The 19,147-nt window shown below is 38.5% G+C and overlaps 1 protein-coding gene across 2 annotated transcripts in view; it reads right to left on the bottom strand.

Annotated features, from left to right (window-relative positions):
• Nucleotides 1–19,147, bottom strand: part of WDR11 (WD repeat domain 11) — a 67,692-nt gene that overhangs the window by 18,098 nt on the left and 30,447 nt on the right. For both annotated transcript variants that reach the window (XM_049645848.1, XM_049645849.1), the window contains exons 12-18: nucleotides 14,803–14,909; nucleotides 12,541–12,616; nucleotides 7,671–7,779; nucleotides 5,940–6,064; nucleotides 4,872–5,019; nucleotides 631–737; nucleotides 103–217 (exon numbers count right to left, since the gene is read on the bottom strand). In XM_049645848.1, coding sequence (XP_049501805.1) covers nucleotides 103–217; nucleotides 631–737; nucleotides 4,872–5,019; nucleotides 5,940–6,064; nucleotides 7,671–7,779; nucleotides 12,541–12,616; nucleotides 14,803–14,909 — 787 coding nt within the window. The remainder of the gene's footprint in view (nucleotides 1–102; nucleotides 218–630; nucleotides 738–4,871; nucleotides 5,020–5,939; nucleotides 6,065–7,670; nucleotides 7,780–12,540; nucleotides 12,617–14,802; nucleotides 14,910–19,147) is intronic.

The following is a 19,147-nucleotide window of genomic DNA, read 5'->3' as shown; positions in this document are numbered from 1 at the left end:
TCAACCCATTACACAGGCTTCATTTCTACATCAGAAGGAGGGAGAAGAATACAGCTCCTGTATACAGCTTGGTTGGAGGGCCCCTCCCGGGGCTGAGCCCACCTCTTTCGTGTCCCACACTTCCGCACCGTCGCTGTACATTGCTATTAGTTTTTGGTTTCCTTTACCAGGGGCAAAACGAATCTTCCTCACCCAGCTGCGGTGTGTAGGTATTCCTCTGAGGACACACAAAAACAAAATGCCAGTATGAAGCAGGGTAAGATCTCGTCACCAGAAACTATGTCCAATGACTCTTTCTAGGTCTGTTTTTGACAAGGTCTGGTGACGCGAGAACCACTTTGCTTTCTGGGACAGGGGTCCCATCTGACGGAAAGGGTCTGCCTTTTCACAACAACTGGAATAATGTCTCAGCAAGCACTTCTGCCTGCACACTAAATGTCTCCGATGAATGACCCAGAGCTTGGCTCAAGGCCCTTCCTCCCAAGTTCAGTGACAAGAGACCCAAGGGTGCAAGCGACACTGGGTCATGGTTAAGGATTCTACTTACCATGTCACAAGCCTCCGAAGGAAATGTAACAAGAAGCTACTTTTTTTTTTTTAATCAAGTAATATTGCATTCTTAAATCATACCTGGATACTCTGCCTTTCAAGTCCCAAAAATTTAAATTTCCATCCATATCTCCAAGAACTAATGTGTCACCTTTCCAAGCGATGCAGGTAATACTACCCATACTTCCCTAGAAAACAACAGCAACAAATACACATGGTTTTCACTACGTAAGAGCCATCAAAACAGAGAAATATTTTTACCTAATGTGATAAAATAATACAGGTATTTTAATTAAAACTTCACTATAAACGGTTTTGCTTTAGTATGAATGCCATCAAATACTAACAGACTTCGGACACTAAAAGTGCCACCCACCTAGTTCATCAATTTCAACGATGAAGAAACAGGAGATTTCAATTTGACAGACATTAAGTTATCCGAACTAAATTTATAGAGAAAAGATATCTTTTAAGGAAGAAATACCTCATAGAAAGCAAATTAAAAGAAATAAAGAGAAGGAAGAAAACCTTTTCCAGAGAGCTCTTGTCTCCAACTTATCATTCACTGCAAAAGGATAAACCAATCTATTCCACAGGAAACTACTCAAAGCTGTTTCATAACGGATTGTGCAGTTTTTCTACTGAAAAGGGGACCCAGAGTTTCACGGTTACCTTCAGGAATAATGAAGGTAAAAAGACACTGTAGATTAAAGGCGTCTGCACAATCTGAATTCACAGAAAGCTTTGCAAAGAAGGTACACATGGAAACTCAAATATAAGAAGGTAACACTATTGTAGTAACTCCCAGGCGGGGGAGAAAGGAGGCTACTGCTCTAACAGACGCACAGAGGCAGTGTGACAGAGACCCTAGGAGTCCTAGCTGCCTGGGCTTGGATCTGAGCTTTATCACTCAAATCTGTTGTGTGCTTTGGGGCGCATTCACTTAATCTTCCTGCCTCTTGGATTTATTATGGATCAAGTAGGTTAAGCTCATGAAACTTGAGGAGTTCCTCTTACTATTAATGAATTTCTACAGGAAAGGGCTCAAAACAATGCCCACTACACAGCAGTCAATACATGCTACTATTAAACCATATTATTGCTTATTTATTTCTCCACTTATTAAATCTGCTTTTACAGCTATAAAACAAAATAAAAATAAAAATCCACATGCTTAGTTCTCATGCTATCCATAGTAGGAAGTAGAAAGCTCAAGGTTTGCCAAATTGACTACTAATAGACTGGCCCACATGTCAAATACTGCATAAATCCTAGTGGTAGTCAAGAAATAAAAGAAAAAGACTGGATTAAAAATGAATTATTTTAGGGACGCCTGGGTGAATCAGCCGGTTAGGCATCCAGCTCTTGATCTCAGCTCAGGTCTTGATCTCAGGGTCGTGAGTTCAAGCCCTGCATTAGACTCCATACTGGGCATGGAGCGTACTTTAAAAAAAAAAAGTATTTCAAAGAATTCAATAATAAAAAACTTAGAAAGGTATGTTAAATAAACAGAATTCTATATAGTATGAAGCAACACTCCAAGGTCTTATTAAACAATTTTTAATTAAGAATTTGCCTTTAGGGGCACCTGGCTATCTTAGTTGATTAAGTGTCTAACTCCTGATTTCAGCTTCAGGTCGTGATCTCACGGTTCATGAATTTGAACCCCACATCGGGCTCCACGGTAGCAGTGTAGAGCCTGCTTGGGATTCTCTTTCTCTCTCTCTCTCTCTCTCTCTTTCTCTCTCTCTCTGCCTCTCCCCCATGCTGTCTCTCAAAAATAAATAACTTTAAAAAAAAAAAAAAAGAATTTGCCTTTACTATTTAGTTTTAAAAACTTTCACATTTTATAACTTTACTTCCTAAACTCTAAAAATTAAAACGTAAAAGTTTAAAATTTAAGCTCTGAAATCAAATTAGAATTATAAGTGAAGATATTAATACAACCATATAATTAAACAATCCAGATCTTTCTACCTAAGAGTTTGTTGGTGGGATACGAGCCACATGGAATACCAAGGTGCTTTCAGAGGATGCGGCATAAAGCTGCTTTGTGGCTCCAAATAATCCTGAGAGAACTAAATGTAAGATTAAAACTCAACAGAGTATTATTAGTTGACACTGTTATGTTCCTGTATATAAAATATGATGTTCCAAAGATCAGAAGTAAGGCTGGCCACAAAGCAGGGACACTCATTCTCTCCCACTGTTCCAGTTTTGTGAATAAAGGCAATCAACTACAGACACTCCAGAATTTAAAATACGCCAAACTTTCCTTTTCTTTTTACCGTCTGTATATACACTATAGTTCTGGGGCCAACTCAAAGCAAGTGTTTAATACTTCACATTTGGGAGGAAGGTAATAAATATTGGATTAAGACAAGCAAACAAAACCCTGCCTAAATTCTATATTAGTCCCTAGAAAATATTTAAATTCCAGAGAATAAAAATGATGAGCCAATTCCTCGTGTATTATTGAGAAGATGCTCAAATCCCTTTCCCTAACTGCTCTAACCTGCTCTAAACTACATACTCATTTCACCGGAGGCTGGTCATTCCATGAGAAAGTGGCTTCTAGCCATGGAATAGAAGGCTCTGGCAGGCAGATGGAGACTCGCTATAGCCTTACTTTAGACCTCCACAAAAGGAGACAGAATCTTACAAGTCCTGAGGCACAATTATCATCCTGAAAGGAATACTTTTAAGAGGGAAACTTGGGTCTAATGTCCAAAAGTTTTCAACTTTTTCTGGGGTAAGGAGGAACTGGCATCTCAATTACTGGATCGTTTCTATATCCTCATCGCAAGCGTGGAGCAGATTAGCAGCAGACGGAACTGCCTGCGAGTGGCTCTAGAAGTGCTGAGATGGGGCTTCTCTGGGCTTCCGGAGGAGGAACCTTCTATTTTCTAAGACAGCAAACAGATTCCACGGGACGGCCACAGGGCACTGCAAGTCTTCCGTCTGTACCCCTTAGTGGTCTTTCATTCTATACGCTTAAAGTAAGTTACCTTTCTGTTAGGACTACCAAATATCAATCTTTCACACTCTCATTACCACCTCCATCCTTTCAAACTAGTGACAATTGGAAAAAGGTCAAAATAGGCATTACTAAGTCTCAGGTATGACCTGTTCTATAGAACAGTAAAAATGAAACTGGTTTGAAAAGTACTTTCACATGTTAGTTTCCATTTCTAGGAGAGAAGGTTGTTTGGCCTCAACTCTTCTGTTGTTTACAAGGAAGATGTGGCAGCAGCCTCTAAGAGGTCCCACTAATCCGGCCTTGAGGACTCATGTCCCTTGGCAGTCACCTCCCACGATGAACAGGACTGCCCCGTGAACCAACAGCACACTGAGGAAATGATGGAGTGTGATCGCCCGAGGTCCTAAACACTGCAGCTTTCTCCGTGTTCTCTCTTGGATCACTCGCTCTGGAGGAAGGCACTCGACCCTCTGGAGAGGGCCACGTGAGGAGGAACAGAGGCCACTCGTCAACAGCCTGCATTATTTTGCAATGGCCCTGCGAGTTAGCCATCTGGAAATGGACCTTGCACCCAGGCCGCCATCCTGACTACAACCCATGAGACTCTGAGTCACCTGCAAAATACGAGGGCTGGCATTCAACTAAAACATTACATTTTTAGACAACAATTTTAAATGAATAGATGTATTTTATGCCATCGTCTCATCCCTCCACTTAAGCATTATAATAGTATTAGTTAACAAAAACATCTTCTTAATCTCTTCATTAAGAACAACCTCTGAGATGCACGTGGACATAAACTGTGAACTACAGAACCTCTGGGGATCTCACAAGGTCATAGAAGGATACACATAAGTTAGTAAATATTAATAATACTATTGCACTTACAACCTGATTACTATTACCCCAAAATAATGCTAGACTGTAAGTCAAATCCTTCAGGGTAATGCCTGAAATGGAAAGAGGAGAGACACTGGAGTCAGACGACAGACCTGAGTTTAGAACTGCCATGTCGCTAAGCTGGGTAATGTTGGGAAAGTCACTTGTTCTCCCTCAGTTTTGTCACAGATAAAATGGAAATAATTCCTCATGGATTATTAAAGGGATAAAAAGTAAGTAACACGTAGTAAGTATTTACGCTAAGTAGTTACAATGTTATTCTCTAGCAGTATGGGACAAGTTTATTATCAATGATAGTATCTCCTTAAATAGTGAAGTTTATTATTTACATTAAACTTTTCTGAAACAGTTTCACAACTTAACTATGGCTTCCCTGGATATGGAATCAACAGAATCTTTGATCAGAACTCTCAATGAAGATTTAACCAGGAGTTGGACTCACGTCCGGTGGAATCCGAGCACTGTCTTTCACGGAGTTTCCTTCAACCGTGAGATGATAAACTTGGCCGTCATTATCAGTAAACACAAAATGTTCTCGGGCAGAGATGTTCTGGCTGAGTTCAGATTTACTTTCTGCCTCCTGCAACAAGCTTTGGAATAGAGAGAAGATAAAGGTATTTCTTTTCCCTAGAGTGACAGTTAATTAACTTGCCCAAAATATAGATGCATTAACAAGAGGTCCAAAATGATTTCAAAGAAACAAACAAATCACAAGAAACAAAAAAACAAAACAAAAGGCTGAAACGGATCTTTGCCCAGCTACTAATATAGAAAACACAAATTAGGGGCGCCTGGGTAGCTCCTGATTTCAGCTCAGGTCATGATCCCAGGGTTGTGGGACTGAGCCCTGCTTTGGGCTCTCTGCTTAAGCTTCTCTCCCTCTCCCTCTGCCCCTCCCCCACACTCACAGGCTTACTCTCTCTTAAAAAAAAAAAAACAACCCAGAACAACAACAAAACACAAATGACTCCCAACTGGTCACACTATGAGAGAACACTTACCCCCCTCAGAGGCATGCGGTCATCTAGACCTCACACAAGGAACTTCTTCACCATTTCTGCTGCAGAACACTCCTCAGCAGAAGAGAGGCCTTACCTCGACCCATCATTCTTTCTGAAGTTTTTTATTTGTAAAATTGATGGGAATGGGGATGGGGACAGTCCATAAATCTAGAATTCTCTCTGTATTTTCTTTGGTGTACATAAAATGAAAATATGATGTATCTAGATGTTCATGCTACACTCATCTGAATTTCAGCAGCTGAAGTTTATGGAACACATTCGCTAATGGATGACGACATGTGGAATTTACTGGGTACGTTATTGACCGCACTAAGAAATGAAATAATAGAATTCACTTCAGTCTTCCAGGTATGCACCGAAGCACAACAAAGTATGTTCAAAAGCAGACTGCACCTTGCTGCTAGAGATGCCTTTGGGTGACACTTGTCAAATTCCCGAGCATGACACTGGTATCCCAAATGACCAAGGCAGGAAACAGCACACCGCACCTGATCACGGACGATTCGACGACACTCAGCTCTGTATCTGAGACCACAGTCTGGCGGGCCATGGCCTCTCGGGTGGCCAACTGTTTCTTTCTCAGGCTCTTCAAGTTGTGAGATGGTGACCACTCCTGGGAAGCAAAGACAGGCACACCTGGAAATGCTGAGTTTACTTCAGTCAAAGAATCCTTCCAGAACAGCTGGGCATGCTCGCCACTGCCTGGCATCACTTCTTATTACTGCACATGAATTCACAATTTGTTCTGAGGTTTTATCTGTTTACACAAAGGTTGAATGAATGCATTTTAATTAGTGCTTAAGGCAGATTTTAATAGTCTACCTCTTACCTCCTTCTCCCTCTAATCTTTAATGAGAGCTTAAGGTAGAAGAGTTTAATGGCAAAGTTCCAAAAGGTCTAACTTTTTGGTGCTTTCTTTTTCTTACAAAATGAAAATAATAAATATAATTATGAGATTTCCTCTTCCCTACTTCTACCTCTCCCCTGCAGGTGCACAGGGTGAGATTCGTGTTCCTCCAATCATGGCCCACTGTCATCCACAGATCCACCTCAAAGCTCTGATTTTATTTACTTATTCTTTTGCATTCCCACCTATTCTAATGCATTCAATCTAATATCCTTTCAGCAAAGGATACCCAGACTGCCTCCAAACTCTCACGACAAATAACGCTGCAGTCAGTACCCTCACAGAAGCTCCTTTGTGATCAGGGGCTGAAGAGCTGGCACACAGGGGATGTCTGTCTGCCCAGGCGCAGTCAGTCTGCTCTGCAGAGCGCCTCACTGATCTGCTTTCCCACCAATAGTTGCATAAGGATTCCTGTGTCCCATACCACACCCGCATCTGGTTTCCCAGTTTTTGCTAGTCTAAGAGTTATACCATGGTTATCTTATTTTGCCCATCTTTAAAAACAGATGAGTTTGAATCTTTCTTCATATGCTTCTTGGCCTTTTAGGTTTCTCCACCAACCGCTCCCGTCCTGTGGCCATCTTTCCACGGGGGTTCCTGTCCTGTCACTGTATAAGTGCAGGACTTCCCACGATCCCAACCCCCTACAGGGATTAGTTGGTCCTTTGTTGGTTGCAGACACCGGTAAATTTCTTTTTCCAACTGGTCTTCTATATTTAACTTTGACGTTAGTGTCCTTCATTGAATAGAAAGCATCAATCTTGACATAATTAAATGCATGAATTTTTCTTTTTTTGCCTTTTGGTTTGAGCTTCTATTGCCCTTTCCTGCTTCCAGGACACAAAAGTATTCTTTTTTGTTTGACTATATTAATCTTACAGCTTTACATTTTTACATTTAGGTCTTTAATCCTGGAGAGCCCACTTCTGAATAGAGTATTAGGTAGAGATCCAGTATTTTTCTCCATAAAGTGAGACCACTTTCCCAATACTGTCCTCCACTTTTTTCAAGGCCGAGTTAGCTGTTATGATTTTTATCCTTTCATAAATCTTTTGGAGTATGTTTATCATGTTCCTCAAAACATCTAAGTAAAATTGTAATTGGAATTCCACCAACGGTATTATCTTAACCGAACCAAGAAAATAAGAGTTATCTCCAGGTATTTAGATCATCTTCTCTTGAACACACATTTTTAACAAGAAAATACATGGCAGTAATGACTTCAATTCGAGCTAAAGAAAAATACCCACCACACACACACGCCTATGTCCTTCACGCATGAAGAACATTTAGTTCTTCAGCTGGAACTTACCAAAGCAGTCACTGCAGGGAAGTTTTTGGACATCTCTCTCAGAATGGTACAAGTCCTAACATCCCATAACTCCAGGGGTTTATCTTTGAATACAACTGCCAAATACTGCCTAAAATAAACAAAATTACTAAATAAGCCCCTTATTGCAAGATTTTCACCATAATACATATAAAAAGTTGAGTAAATCAGAAAACTCACATGACACATTCTAAATACAGACGATATAAATTAACATTTAGTTCTCATGGCTAATAGTTTCAAGAAGGTAAAACCCTAAGATGACCTTTGAGAGCCATACAGCCAAACTTACGTAAGGAGCCCAGCTCAGAAGACAGAATAAAAAAAGGCACAAGTTCATATCCTGGTGAAACAGTTTATGGTAATATGGTAACCCTCCCAAGATTTAATTTTCTGGCACGTGACATGAGAATACCCCTACCTAACCCAATGAATTGGTATGAGGATTATGGTAAAAATTAAATGAAAAAGTAAAGGTTTTCATAAAGTTTCTATCATGCTGACACTGAGGAAATGTGAGAGTAGAAAGATCCCTACATTCAGTGCATCCAAAGACTTATGTTCTCTTGCTCAGGACAAGATAATTTGTGCCACTTGATAATTATGTGGCCTCAGACAAACCAGGTAATCTTTTGGGGTTTTAGTCTACTTATCTTTGTAATGGTGTTAATAACACCTGTCTTACCTCCCTCACTGAATGCTCTAAGAATAAAAAGGGGGAGGGGAGGGGAGAGCGCACATGAATTAATTTTATAAACCACGATGGACTATACAAATGAAATATGTTACACTTTTTACTATGTCTAACATAAAGGCATCTAGTGGCTTGTATGTAAATAACTAATATAAGACAAAATCTGGTGAATGCTATAAAGATTCACTACGAAAGAAGAGATTTATTTTGACAATGGGGCAATGGCATTGCAGGCAGAGTTACAAATGTGACAAATGGCCAAGACAAGAAAGGACACAGAGCGGGGGAACACGCTACCTGATGCAGAACGTGCGACAGCAATCATGGTGAGAAAGACTAAAGTGTGAATTTTGGATCACATCACAAAAGACTTAGAACACTTGAACATGTCAGACTAGGTTATAAAGAGATTTATCTTGCAGAGAATAGTGGATCACTGAAGGCTTTCGGATAGGAGGGATAAAGTGATCAGTTGTTTTAGGTGTATTAACTTAGCAGGTGTATATAGAGTCAAGACTGGCTGGAAACAGGAGAGACTGGAGTCCAAATAGTTTAACTGAACAATTCTGAAAACTTTCAGTCTCAGGACTCCTTTACATTTTTAAAAGTTATTGAGGACCTCCCACAAAGAACTTTTATGTGGTTTATAACAATTGACATTTTGCATATTAGAAACGAAATCTAAGAAATTAAAAACTATCCTTATTAACTCATTTTAAAGTAAAAAAAATAGAAAATAGCAAGGTGGTAGATTTCAACATAAGTCACATTGATGATTACATTAAATAGGAATAATTTAAACACTGTCATTTGAAACACAAATTACCAAAGAGAATAACAAGCCCGGACTACATGCTTTCTAGAAGAAATCAACTTTAAATGTAAAGACATAGGTAAGACACAAGTAAAAGGAAGAAAAAGATACACCATGCAAACTTTAGTCAAAAGAGAGCAGGAGTGGCTATACTAATCAGACAAATCCGACCTACTTCTGAATAAAGAATAGGACCAAAATAAAGAGGATATTTCATAATGATAAAGAAGTCAATTAATCAAAAGGACATAATAGTAATACCAAATATGCATGTACCCAAGAGCAGAGCTTTAGGATATCTAAAGCAAGAACTCAAGTTCTTCAAAAGAAGAATACATCCAGAACAAAGTTCATTTCAACACTCATCTCTCAGTAATAGAGAGAAAGGCTGGCAGAAAATCTGTATGAATGTGAGACTTGAATAACTACAAACCAATCTTTTCAAGAGCATATGGAACATTCACTAAGGCAGACCACATTCTGGGCCACATAATAATCACATGAAATTTATAAGGACTAAAATAAAATATGCTGACTCTAATCAAAATCATAAATTAACAGAAAGATATCTGGCAAACCCCTAAATATTTTGAAATTAAACAATGTATCTCTAAATACCCACAGAAATGTTAAAGTATAAGGGCGCCTGGGTGGCTCAGTTGGTTAAGCGTCCAACTTCGGCTCAGGTCATGATCTCGCAGTTTGTGAGTTGCAGCCCTGCATCGGGCTCTGTGCTGACATGACAGCTCAGGGCTTGCTTCAGAATCTGTGTCTCTTTCTCTCTCTGCCCCTCCCCCCGCTCAATCTGTCTCTCAAAAATAGACATTAAAAAAATTATTATACAGTGAATTAAAAGAAAACTCATCACATCAAAAGGTGTAAGGTACAGAAAAAGTAGTGCTTATGTAACATTAAATGCTTATATTAAATTTTAAAGAAAAACCTCAATTCAATCATCTACAGTTCTATCTTAAAAGGGCGAAAGATTTATACGATCTGAAGAGAAACCAGAGTATACAGTTCTATCTTAAGAAACTAGAGAAAGAACATATTAAGCCCAAAGTAAGCAGGCAAAAAAAAAAGATACCTATGGCATTCGATGAAACAAAAACTAGAAAACCATAGAGAAAAATTAAAGAAACTGAACAAGGTTTTTTGAAAATATCAACAAAACTGATCACTGTAATTCAGTAATATCAGAAATGAAAGAGCCATCATTCAGGTGAAACAGACATTAAAATAAAATCATGAACAAGTTTTAATCAATAAATTCAACAATTTCATTGAAATGGACAGATTTCTTGAAAGCCACTACCAGAGTTCATTGGGGAAAAACAAAAAAAACAAACCCTAAATAGTTATATATTTAGGAAAGAACTGAATATGTATTTAAAAGCTTTTCCACAAAGAAAGCTCTAGGCCCAGGTGGGTTCCCTGGTGAAATCTTCCTATTCAAGTAAGGAATAATACCAATTCTACACAAATTCATCCAGAAAAAAAGAAGAGGAGGAAATATTTCACAACTTGTTTTACAAGGTCAACATTACCCTGATTCTAAAACCAGACAAGGATAGTACATGAAAACTAGGTCAGTATCTTTCATGAGCACAGATGCAAAAAATCCTTAATAAAACATTAGCAAATCAAACCCAGGAATATACCAGATATTAGCAAATCAAATGCAATAATATATCATGACCAAGAAAAATTTATCCTAGGGATGTAAAGTTGGTTTAACATGAAATAGAGGTCCATGTAATTCACCATATTAGCTGACCTAAAACAAAAACCACCATCATGGTGACGTCCATAAATGCAGAAAGAGCATCTGACCAAATCCATCACCTTCTCAATACAAAGTTTCAGCAGACTAGGAACAGAAAACTTCCTCAATCTAACAAAGGGCACCTACAAAACATCTACAACTAACATTTTGCTTAATGTTGAAAGACTGAACGCTTTCTCCGTAAAATCCAGAAACAGAACAAAGATGTCAGTTCTCATCATTTCTATTCAACATTGTACTGGAGGTCCTACTCAGTACAGCAAAGCAAGGGGGGGAAAAAGGCCCATACTCCAGAAAATAGAGATATAGAAGTGTCTTTACTGGCAAACGACAGTGAAGTATGTCTATATAGAAAATAGTACGGAATCAACAAAAATGCTACTAGAAATATTACTGAAAGATATTAAAGCTGTAAATAAGTGGAGAGAGACACCATGTTCATGAATCCCAAAACCTGTTAAGATGTCGATTCTTCCCCACATTGATCTATGGATTCAATGCAATCCCAATCAAAATCCCAGGAAGCTTTTTTGGGTAAAATTGATAAGCTAATTCTAAAATTTATATGGAAATGCAAAGATCCTCATAAAGCTAAAGCAATTTTGTTTATTTTTTATTTTTTATTTATTTTTTATTTTTTTTTTTTAACGTTTATTTATTTTTGAGACAGAGAGAGACAGAGCATGAACGGCGGAGGAGCAGAGAGAGAGGGAGACACAGGATTGGGAGCAGGCTCCAGGCTCTGAGCCATCAGCCCAGAGCCCGACGCGGGGCTTGAACTCACGGACCGTGAGATCGTGACCTGAGCTGAAGTCAGACACCCAACCAACTGAGCCACCCAGGCGCCCCAAGCTAAAGCAATTTTGAAAACTATTGTGGACAGCTTACTCTTTCTTTTTTGTTCTTCTGATTGGTTTTCATTCAGTCTCTATGTTTAATAATCTTGCTTTACATGTATCTTCTCTTGGAATGAAAAAGTCAAAACTTACTAAAATTAAAATTATAAGGAAAGAACATCAGTTCTTTCACTCAACAAACCCATGCTGAGATAGAAATGCATAAGAATTTCATTAGGTAACAAATAACATTTTCTTAGTGGGTGATAGGTATTTACAATAGAGCTATAGCAGAACAAACAGATTACTGGTTTTACCAATCTAATGAAATGCTATCTCATCTTTTTAAGTAGAAATTAAAAGCAATAGGGGTGCCTGAGTGGCTCAGTTGGTTGAGTGTCCAACTCTTGATTTCAGCACAGGTCATGATCTCACACAGTTCATGGGACAGAGACACGCGTCGGGCTCTACATTGACAGCACAGAGCCTGCTTAGGATTCTCTATCAGTCTCTCAAAATAAATAGGTAAACATTAAAAAAAAAAAAAAAGAAATTAAAAGAAATAGCAATTTAATTTTGTGATCAAAATATTTTCTTGGATAGAGCTGCATAGCACCATTTATTATCATTAAGAAATTCTATACGTACACTTTCTTTGAGATTAAAACAAATTTTTAAGATTCCATTGTGATAACACTAGATTTTTTTTGGTTCATACTTACTTCAAATGAGATACTTTAATCATTTCGATGGGTGACTCATCATTGCCTCGTTCACCGCGAAAAGCAATGCTCCTACCTTTATTGCAAATATTAAAGAAAATGTAAAAAAACAGATAAAACATGTAAGACACAAGAACTTATCCACACCAATGGAATCTGATCTGGGCTGCCTCTACTCTCCCATTCATTCTTCCACTTGCTTCTAAGTTATTTCAATTACTCTAAATTTAAAACATATTCTTAGAAGTATTACAAGTTAAAGACAAATTAATATATTACTTGTATTCAAATATCTATTTTATACAAATATATTTTCCTTTGTTGTAGAGTTTTTTGAACACCTTCGGTGGTTTCTTACAGTTATATTTTAGAAATTAAGAAATCAATTTCTAAAGTTTCAACACATTTATGGTAAAGGAATTGTCTACTATAAAAACTACTGGTATATTTAAAGTAATATAAATATTTGCATGCTCACGAAACTAACTAGTGGGGAAAACACTTTCTAAATTGGTACTTAAGATTTCTTGTCCCATGAACAAAGCTCAACTGAAAGACTTTGACATGTTCCTATCAAAAGCTCTCTACACATTGAAATTGGGGAATGATAAGAATTAGTTAACTGCCAAAGAAGCTAAGTGGCTTTCTGTAATTAAAAAATGCAAATTCTACTTCATGTGGGAACAAATATATTTTAATAACTTTCTCACATTTGTATTTACATTAAACAAAAGAGAGAAAGTAATCAAAGACAAGTGAACGCCTGCATGCCTCCCTCCTCCCCAGTGCCATCAAATGAGATCTCCCTCTTCTTATTTGCCAAACACCCACATCCTTTCCTGACTCCGCTGGTCTGCTGCCCTCCTTTAGAAGACAAGACTAAAAAAGTCAATCATCTATGAAGTCAAATATCCCACTTAAGCAAGTCAGTAACTATGACTTAGAAATTTGTTCATGAAAAATAAATACGTGAAAGAAAGATTTTAAGTTAACTAACAGTCTTGAACTTGAGCTGACCGGGGGGAAAAAATGGGAAAAAATGAATGACACTAGAAAACAGCATTTCACCCCCAGGCTACCATGTAATTAGAGAAACCCCAATCTGGGGGCAGGGTTTACTAGGCAGGCCACTTCCACTGAGACCAGAACACTGAACTGATTCCAGTGGGGCTAATTCCCTGAGGTTTAGTAACATACTCTGATAAGTAAGAACAACCATACCCTGGAGATACATACGGAGAATACAAGGAAACAACCATATACTTGATTTACCGCACACACACGTACACACATACATATCTTAGGGTTAAACCAGCTACATATATATTCTCGTTGCCACACCATTTTAGAGAAACTCAGGACTATTTTGTTAAGAATTCTATTTGAAATCATGCATGTGCCATAAAATAATTTGAAACTCTCACCTTATTCTTTCTTCAAGTTCTTCATTTTGAGATTCACTGGGTTGTAGGTTTTTAAACAATTCTGAACAAGTTACTTTACTGGAATGTTTCCTATTGTAGTCTTTAAACTCCCAAATTTCCCTATTCAGTCAGCCAGAGACTACCAAAAGTTTTAAATATGAGCACTTAACAAGAATCCTTACCTACAAATTTATAAAGGTTTTCCTACAAAGGCCAAAAGTTATAAAAGAGAATCTAATAAAGCCTAATACAAAGATTTATTTTAAAACTGTACTTCTGGGGGCGCCTGGGTGGCTCAGTCGGTTGAGCATCCGACTTTGGCTCAGGTCACGATCTTGCAGTCTGTGAGTTCAAGCCCCGCGTCGGGCTCTGTGCTGACAGCTCAGAGCCTGGAGCCTGCTTCAGATTCTGTCTGTCTGTCTGTCTCTGTCTCTGTCTCTCTCTCTCTCTCTGCCCCTCCCCCACTCATATTCTGTCTCTCCTTCAAAAATAAATAAAACATTAAAAAAAATTAAAAAAAAATAAAACTGTACTTCTGGTTATCTATAACAATGTACTTAAAGTAGACCTGATACCGTATTTAATTATGAATTTGTCTGTTCAGGCTAATGGTATGCCATTTACCATGCATTTATGTTAGCAGAATTTGCATACAAACAAGTCTTTCTAGAGCAATTACTACAGACAAAACAACAACAAAATGAATATACAAATACAGAATACAAGAAAAAAACTCCAAGTTGAAAGAAACTTTTTTGGAACATGTTTTATAAATAGCAACGTCTTTGATCAGTATGACAAACCATTTTCAATCTTTTAATAGACTAAATACACAAACCTGTTGGAAGATCAACCAGCTGAAGTTCATTTCTCACTAATCCCATATTGTTCGGTGTTGAAGTAGCAAAGGAAAGAAAACCAGTCAAACTTGTCCATTCGATACCCCTAAAGTAAGAAATTAAATAAAGTTTAGTGAAATAAACTGGGTGGGTCACTTGGTTCATCTCAGGTCAGTTGGTTCACCTCACGGTTTGTGAGCCTGAGCCCCAGGTCAGGCTCTGTCTGTGCTAACAGCTCAGAGCCTGGAGCCTGCTTCGGATTTTGTGTCTCCCTCTCTCTCTGCCTGTTCCCCCAGCCCCCCACCCTGCTTTCGCTCTCTCTCTCAAAAATAAATACACATTAAAAAATAAAAAAGAATAATATTAACAAGACCTTTCATTTGAGCCTAATTACCATACATTTCCAATATATGTGGAATTATTTCCAATTAAAACTTTATCTCCAAATGAAATAAGATAGTTCAGTTACCAGGATTCATAGCAGCATTAAAATGACTATTAAAATGTGGCAAAGGAGAGAGTCACTTATCACAGTAATTTGCAAGAATTCCACTGCTTAAGAAAGAGTGGTACGGAAATATTCTGAGCAATCCCTATCAAAGTAACACCCACATTCTTTTACAGGGCTAGAACAAACAATCCTAAAATTTGTATGGAATCAGAAAGACCCCAAATAGCCAAAGCAATCCTGAAAAAGAAAACCAAAGCCTAAGGCATCACAACTTCGGACTTCAAGCTGTATTACAACACTGTAATCATCAAGACAGCATGGTACCGGTACAAAAACAGACACATAGATCAATGGAACAGAACAGAGAACCCAGAAATGGATCCACAAACATATGGCCAACTAATCTCTGACAAAGCAGGGAAGAATATCCAATGGAAAAAAGGACAGTGTCTTCAGTAAATGGTGTTGCGAAAACTGGACAGCGACATGCAGAAGAATGAAACTGGACCACTTTTTCACACCATACACAAAAATAAACTCAAAATGGATGAAAGACCTAAACATAAGACAAGAAGCCATCAACATCCTAGAGGAGAAAACAGGCAACAATCTCTCTGACCTCGGCTGCAGCAATTTCTTACTTGACATGTCTCCAGAGGTAAGAGAAATAAAAGCAAAAATGAACTACTGGGACCCCAAGATAAAAAGCTTCTGCACAGCAAAGGAAACAATCAGTGAAGCTAAGAGGCAATTGACAGAAGGGGAGAATATATTTGCAAATGGGTTAGTATCTAAAAATCTATAAAGAACTTACCAAGTCAATACCTAAAAAACAAATAATCCAGTGAAGAAATGGGCAAAACACATGAATAGACAGTTTTCCAAAGAAGACATCCAGATGGCTAACAGACACATGAAAAAATGCTCAACATCACTCACCATCAGGGAAATACAAATCAAAACCACTATGAGATACCACCTCACACCCGTCATAATGGCTAAAATTAACAATTCAGGAAAAAACAGGTGTTGGCAAGGATGCAGAGAAAAAGGAACCCTTTTGCACTACTGGTGGGAATGCAAACTGGTGCAGCCACTCTGGAAAACAGTATGGAGGTTCCTCAAAAAATTAAAAATAGAACTACCCTATGACCCAGCAATTGCACTACTAGGTATTTATCCAAAGGATACAGGTGTGCTGATTCAAAGGGGCACATGCACCCCCATGTTTATAGCAGCACTATCGACAATAGCCAAAGTATGGAAAGAGCCCAAATGTCCATCAACTGATGAATGGATAAAGAAGATGTGGTATATACACACAATGGAATATTACTCGGTGATCAAAGAGAATGAAACCTTGCCATTTGCAAGTATGTGGATGGAACAGAGTGTATTATGCTAAATAAAATAAGACAATAAAATAAAATAAAATAAAATAAAATAAAATAAAATAAGAAATAAAAAGATCGTTATGATTTCACTCATATGTGGAGTTTAAGATAAAAAAGAGATGAACATAAGGAAAGGAAAGCAAAAATAATATAAAAACAGAGAGGGAGACAAACCATAAGAGACTCTTAAATACAGAGAACAAACTGAAGGTTGCTGGCAGGGTGATGGGTGGGGGGATGGGTTAAATGGGCAGGGGGCATTAAGGAGGACACTTGTTGGGACAAGCACTGGGTGTTATATGTAAGTGATGAATCACTAAATTCTATTCCTAAAATCATTACTACACTATATGTCAACTAACTTGGATTTAAATTTTAAAAAATTTTAAAAAATTGTAAAAAAAACAAATATTCTGAGCCAGACTGCTTTTAAAGTTGGGTACACTAAAGAATTTCATCAAATTTCCTAGTTGGCTAGGAGGCAGAAATTCCTGAAGCAAACAATTTGAACTTGGCTGTTAGATTTGGAAGCGGCTTACAGTTCCAAATGGTTTATTAATTAGAGAAAAGCACAAAAGAAAAATCTCAAAGAAACGAGAAGACAGCAACCTGTCAACCAGAGGCCTGGGAGTCTCCTTTATGGGGACTGACAGGAGGTGAATCCACAGTGTCTCCCACTGACATCATCTGCAGAGTGCTACCACCATGGCTTATAGAGAATGGAGGTGGGGGCATGTGGGGAGCCACAGGACAAGTGCACGGTCAGAATCATAAGAAGGAGAAGGAGAAATTTTGCACTACTGCCCTACCTTGGTTACAAGGTCATAGAGGCTGGCTGGGAGGGACGTCTAACCTTTGTCCTATATGCATTTATGGGACAATTGTTGTTTAACAACATATCATCTATGACTGCTTTCCTGATATAATGACAGAATTGACTAGCTGTGATAGAAATTTTATGGCCTGCAAAGCCTAAAATCTTTACTATCTGGTCCTTTAGAAAAAATGCATGCTAACCCCGATCAAGTTTATCCATATCTACTCCAATTCGAAAGCTATTGTTAGATTTAGCATTACATGCTGTTTCGAACAGGTCTCGCATTTGCGCATGAAGATATGATGGCTTCCTGCATCATATCCAAACTCCTATGTAACTTCCGAGGCCATCCAGCCATTTGCTCATCCTACCAAATTTATCTCTCAATCCTCTGAATCTTGTCTGCTACTTTAACTACAGTAACTTTCCTCACTGACCCCTGTGTATCCACCGATTTGCCCTCCTCAGAGGGGCAAAGATGGTCCCAAAGGAGCTGAAAATAATATTTGTTAAACAAAGGAACTGCCATAGTTATCAAGGATTATAACTCTTTAAGTGTACAATTGTGCTGAAACACTCAAATCAGGCGCTTAAAACTGAGTGCCCTTAAGAACTTCCGTGCCTTGAGGGCGCCTGGGTGGCTCAGTCGGTTAAAAGTCCAACTTCGGCTCAGGTCATGATTTCAATGATTTCTGAGTTCGAGCCCCAGTCAGGCTGTCAGCACAAAGTCTGCTTTGGATCCTCTGTCCCCTTCTCTCTCTGCTCCTCCCCCTCTCATGCACACACTTCTCCCTCTCTCTCAAAAATAAACATTAAAAAAAAAAATGGGGCACCTGGGTGGCTCAGTTGGTGAAGCGTCCGATTTCGGCTCAGGTCATGATCTCACGGTTCGTGAATTCGAGCCCTACATCGGGCTCTGTGCTGACAGCTCGGAGACTGGAGCCTGCTTTGGATTCTGTGTCTTCCTCTCTCTGACCCTCCCCCATTCATGCTCTGTCCCTCTCTTATTTCTGTCTCTCAAAAATAAGTAAATGTTAAAAAAAATTAAAATTACAATTAAAAAAATGTCCATGCTTGGCCTGAAAAGACCTCTCTCCTTCCCTCTTCAAATACTACTTGAGTTCAAATCCTGGCTTCAGCACTTCCAGCTCTGTGCTCCCTCTACACCTTACCTGTTATTACTGCAGGAATAATAACACTGTGTACATAAAGAATGCCTGGCACACAGTAAGCGCTGCATGTAGTAGCAATTACCATTATTATCATTACTATTCTTATTTCCAGATCTAAAGTCAAGCCCTATTTTCTTCGTGAATCCTCCTCATTTACTAAACTCAAAGCACACCTATACTGAATACAATATAAACTTGGTTACTCATTCACTGAAAAGCCTCATTGTCTCATGCTTCTCTTTCCCTTCTCTAACACGTCACAGTACTCATTAAGTAGATTTCTACTTAGAGTGAACAAAGAAGTGAGAAATCATCTTGGACTTACGGTGCTTTGTAAGTCTGGCAGCTTTGAGCAGATCTGTTCACCGACAAACCTAAGACACACTCTCCAAGGCTCGTTGCTGGCTATCTGAACACCTATGCTCCAGTAGTGATGCCACGACCTCTGGATACCAAGAATCCCGGTCCCCCTTCTTCATTCATTATTTTTACAGAGGTACCTGTGAAGTA

This window comes from Panthera uncia, chromosome D2 (assembly GCF_023721935.1).
Source record: "Panthera uncia isolate 11264 chromosome D2, Puncia_PCG_1.0, whole genome shotgun sequence".
Taxonomy (NCBI): Eukaryota; Metazoa; Chordata; class Mammalia; order Carnivora; family Felidae; genus Panthera; species Panthera uncia.
The sequence above is the reverse complement of the archived record's forward strand: the minus strand, read 5'-3'. Positions and strand labels throughout refer to the sequence as shown.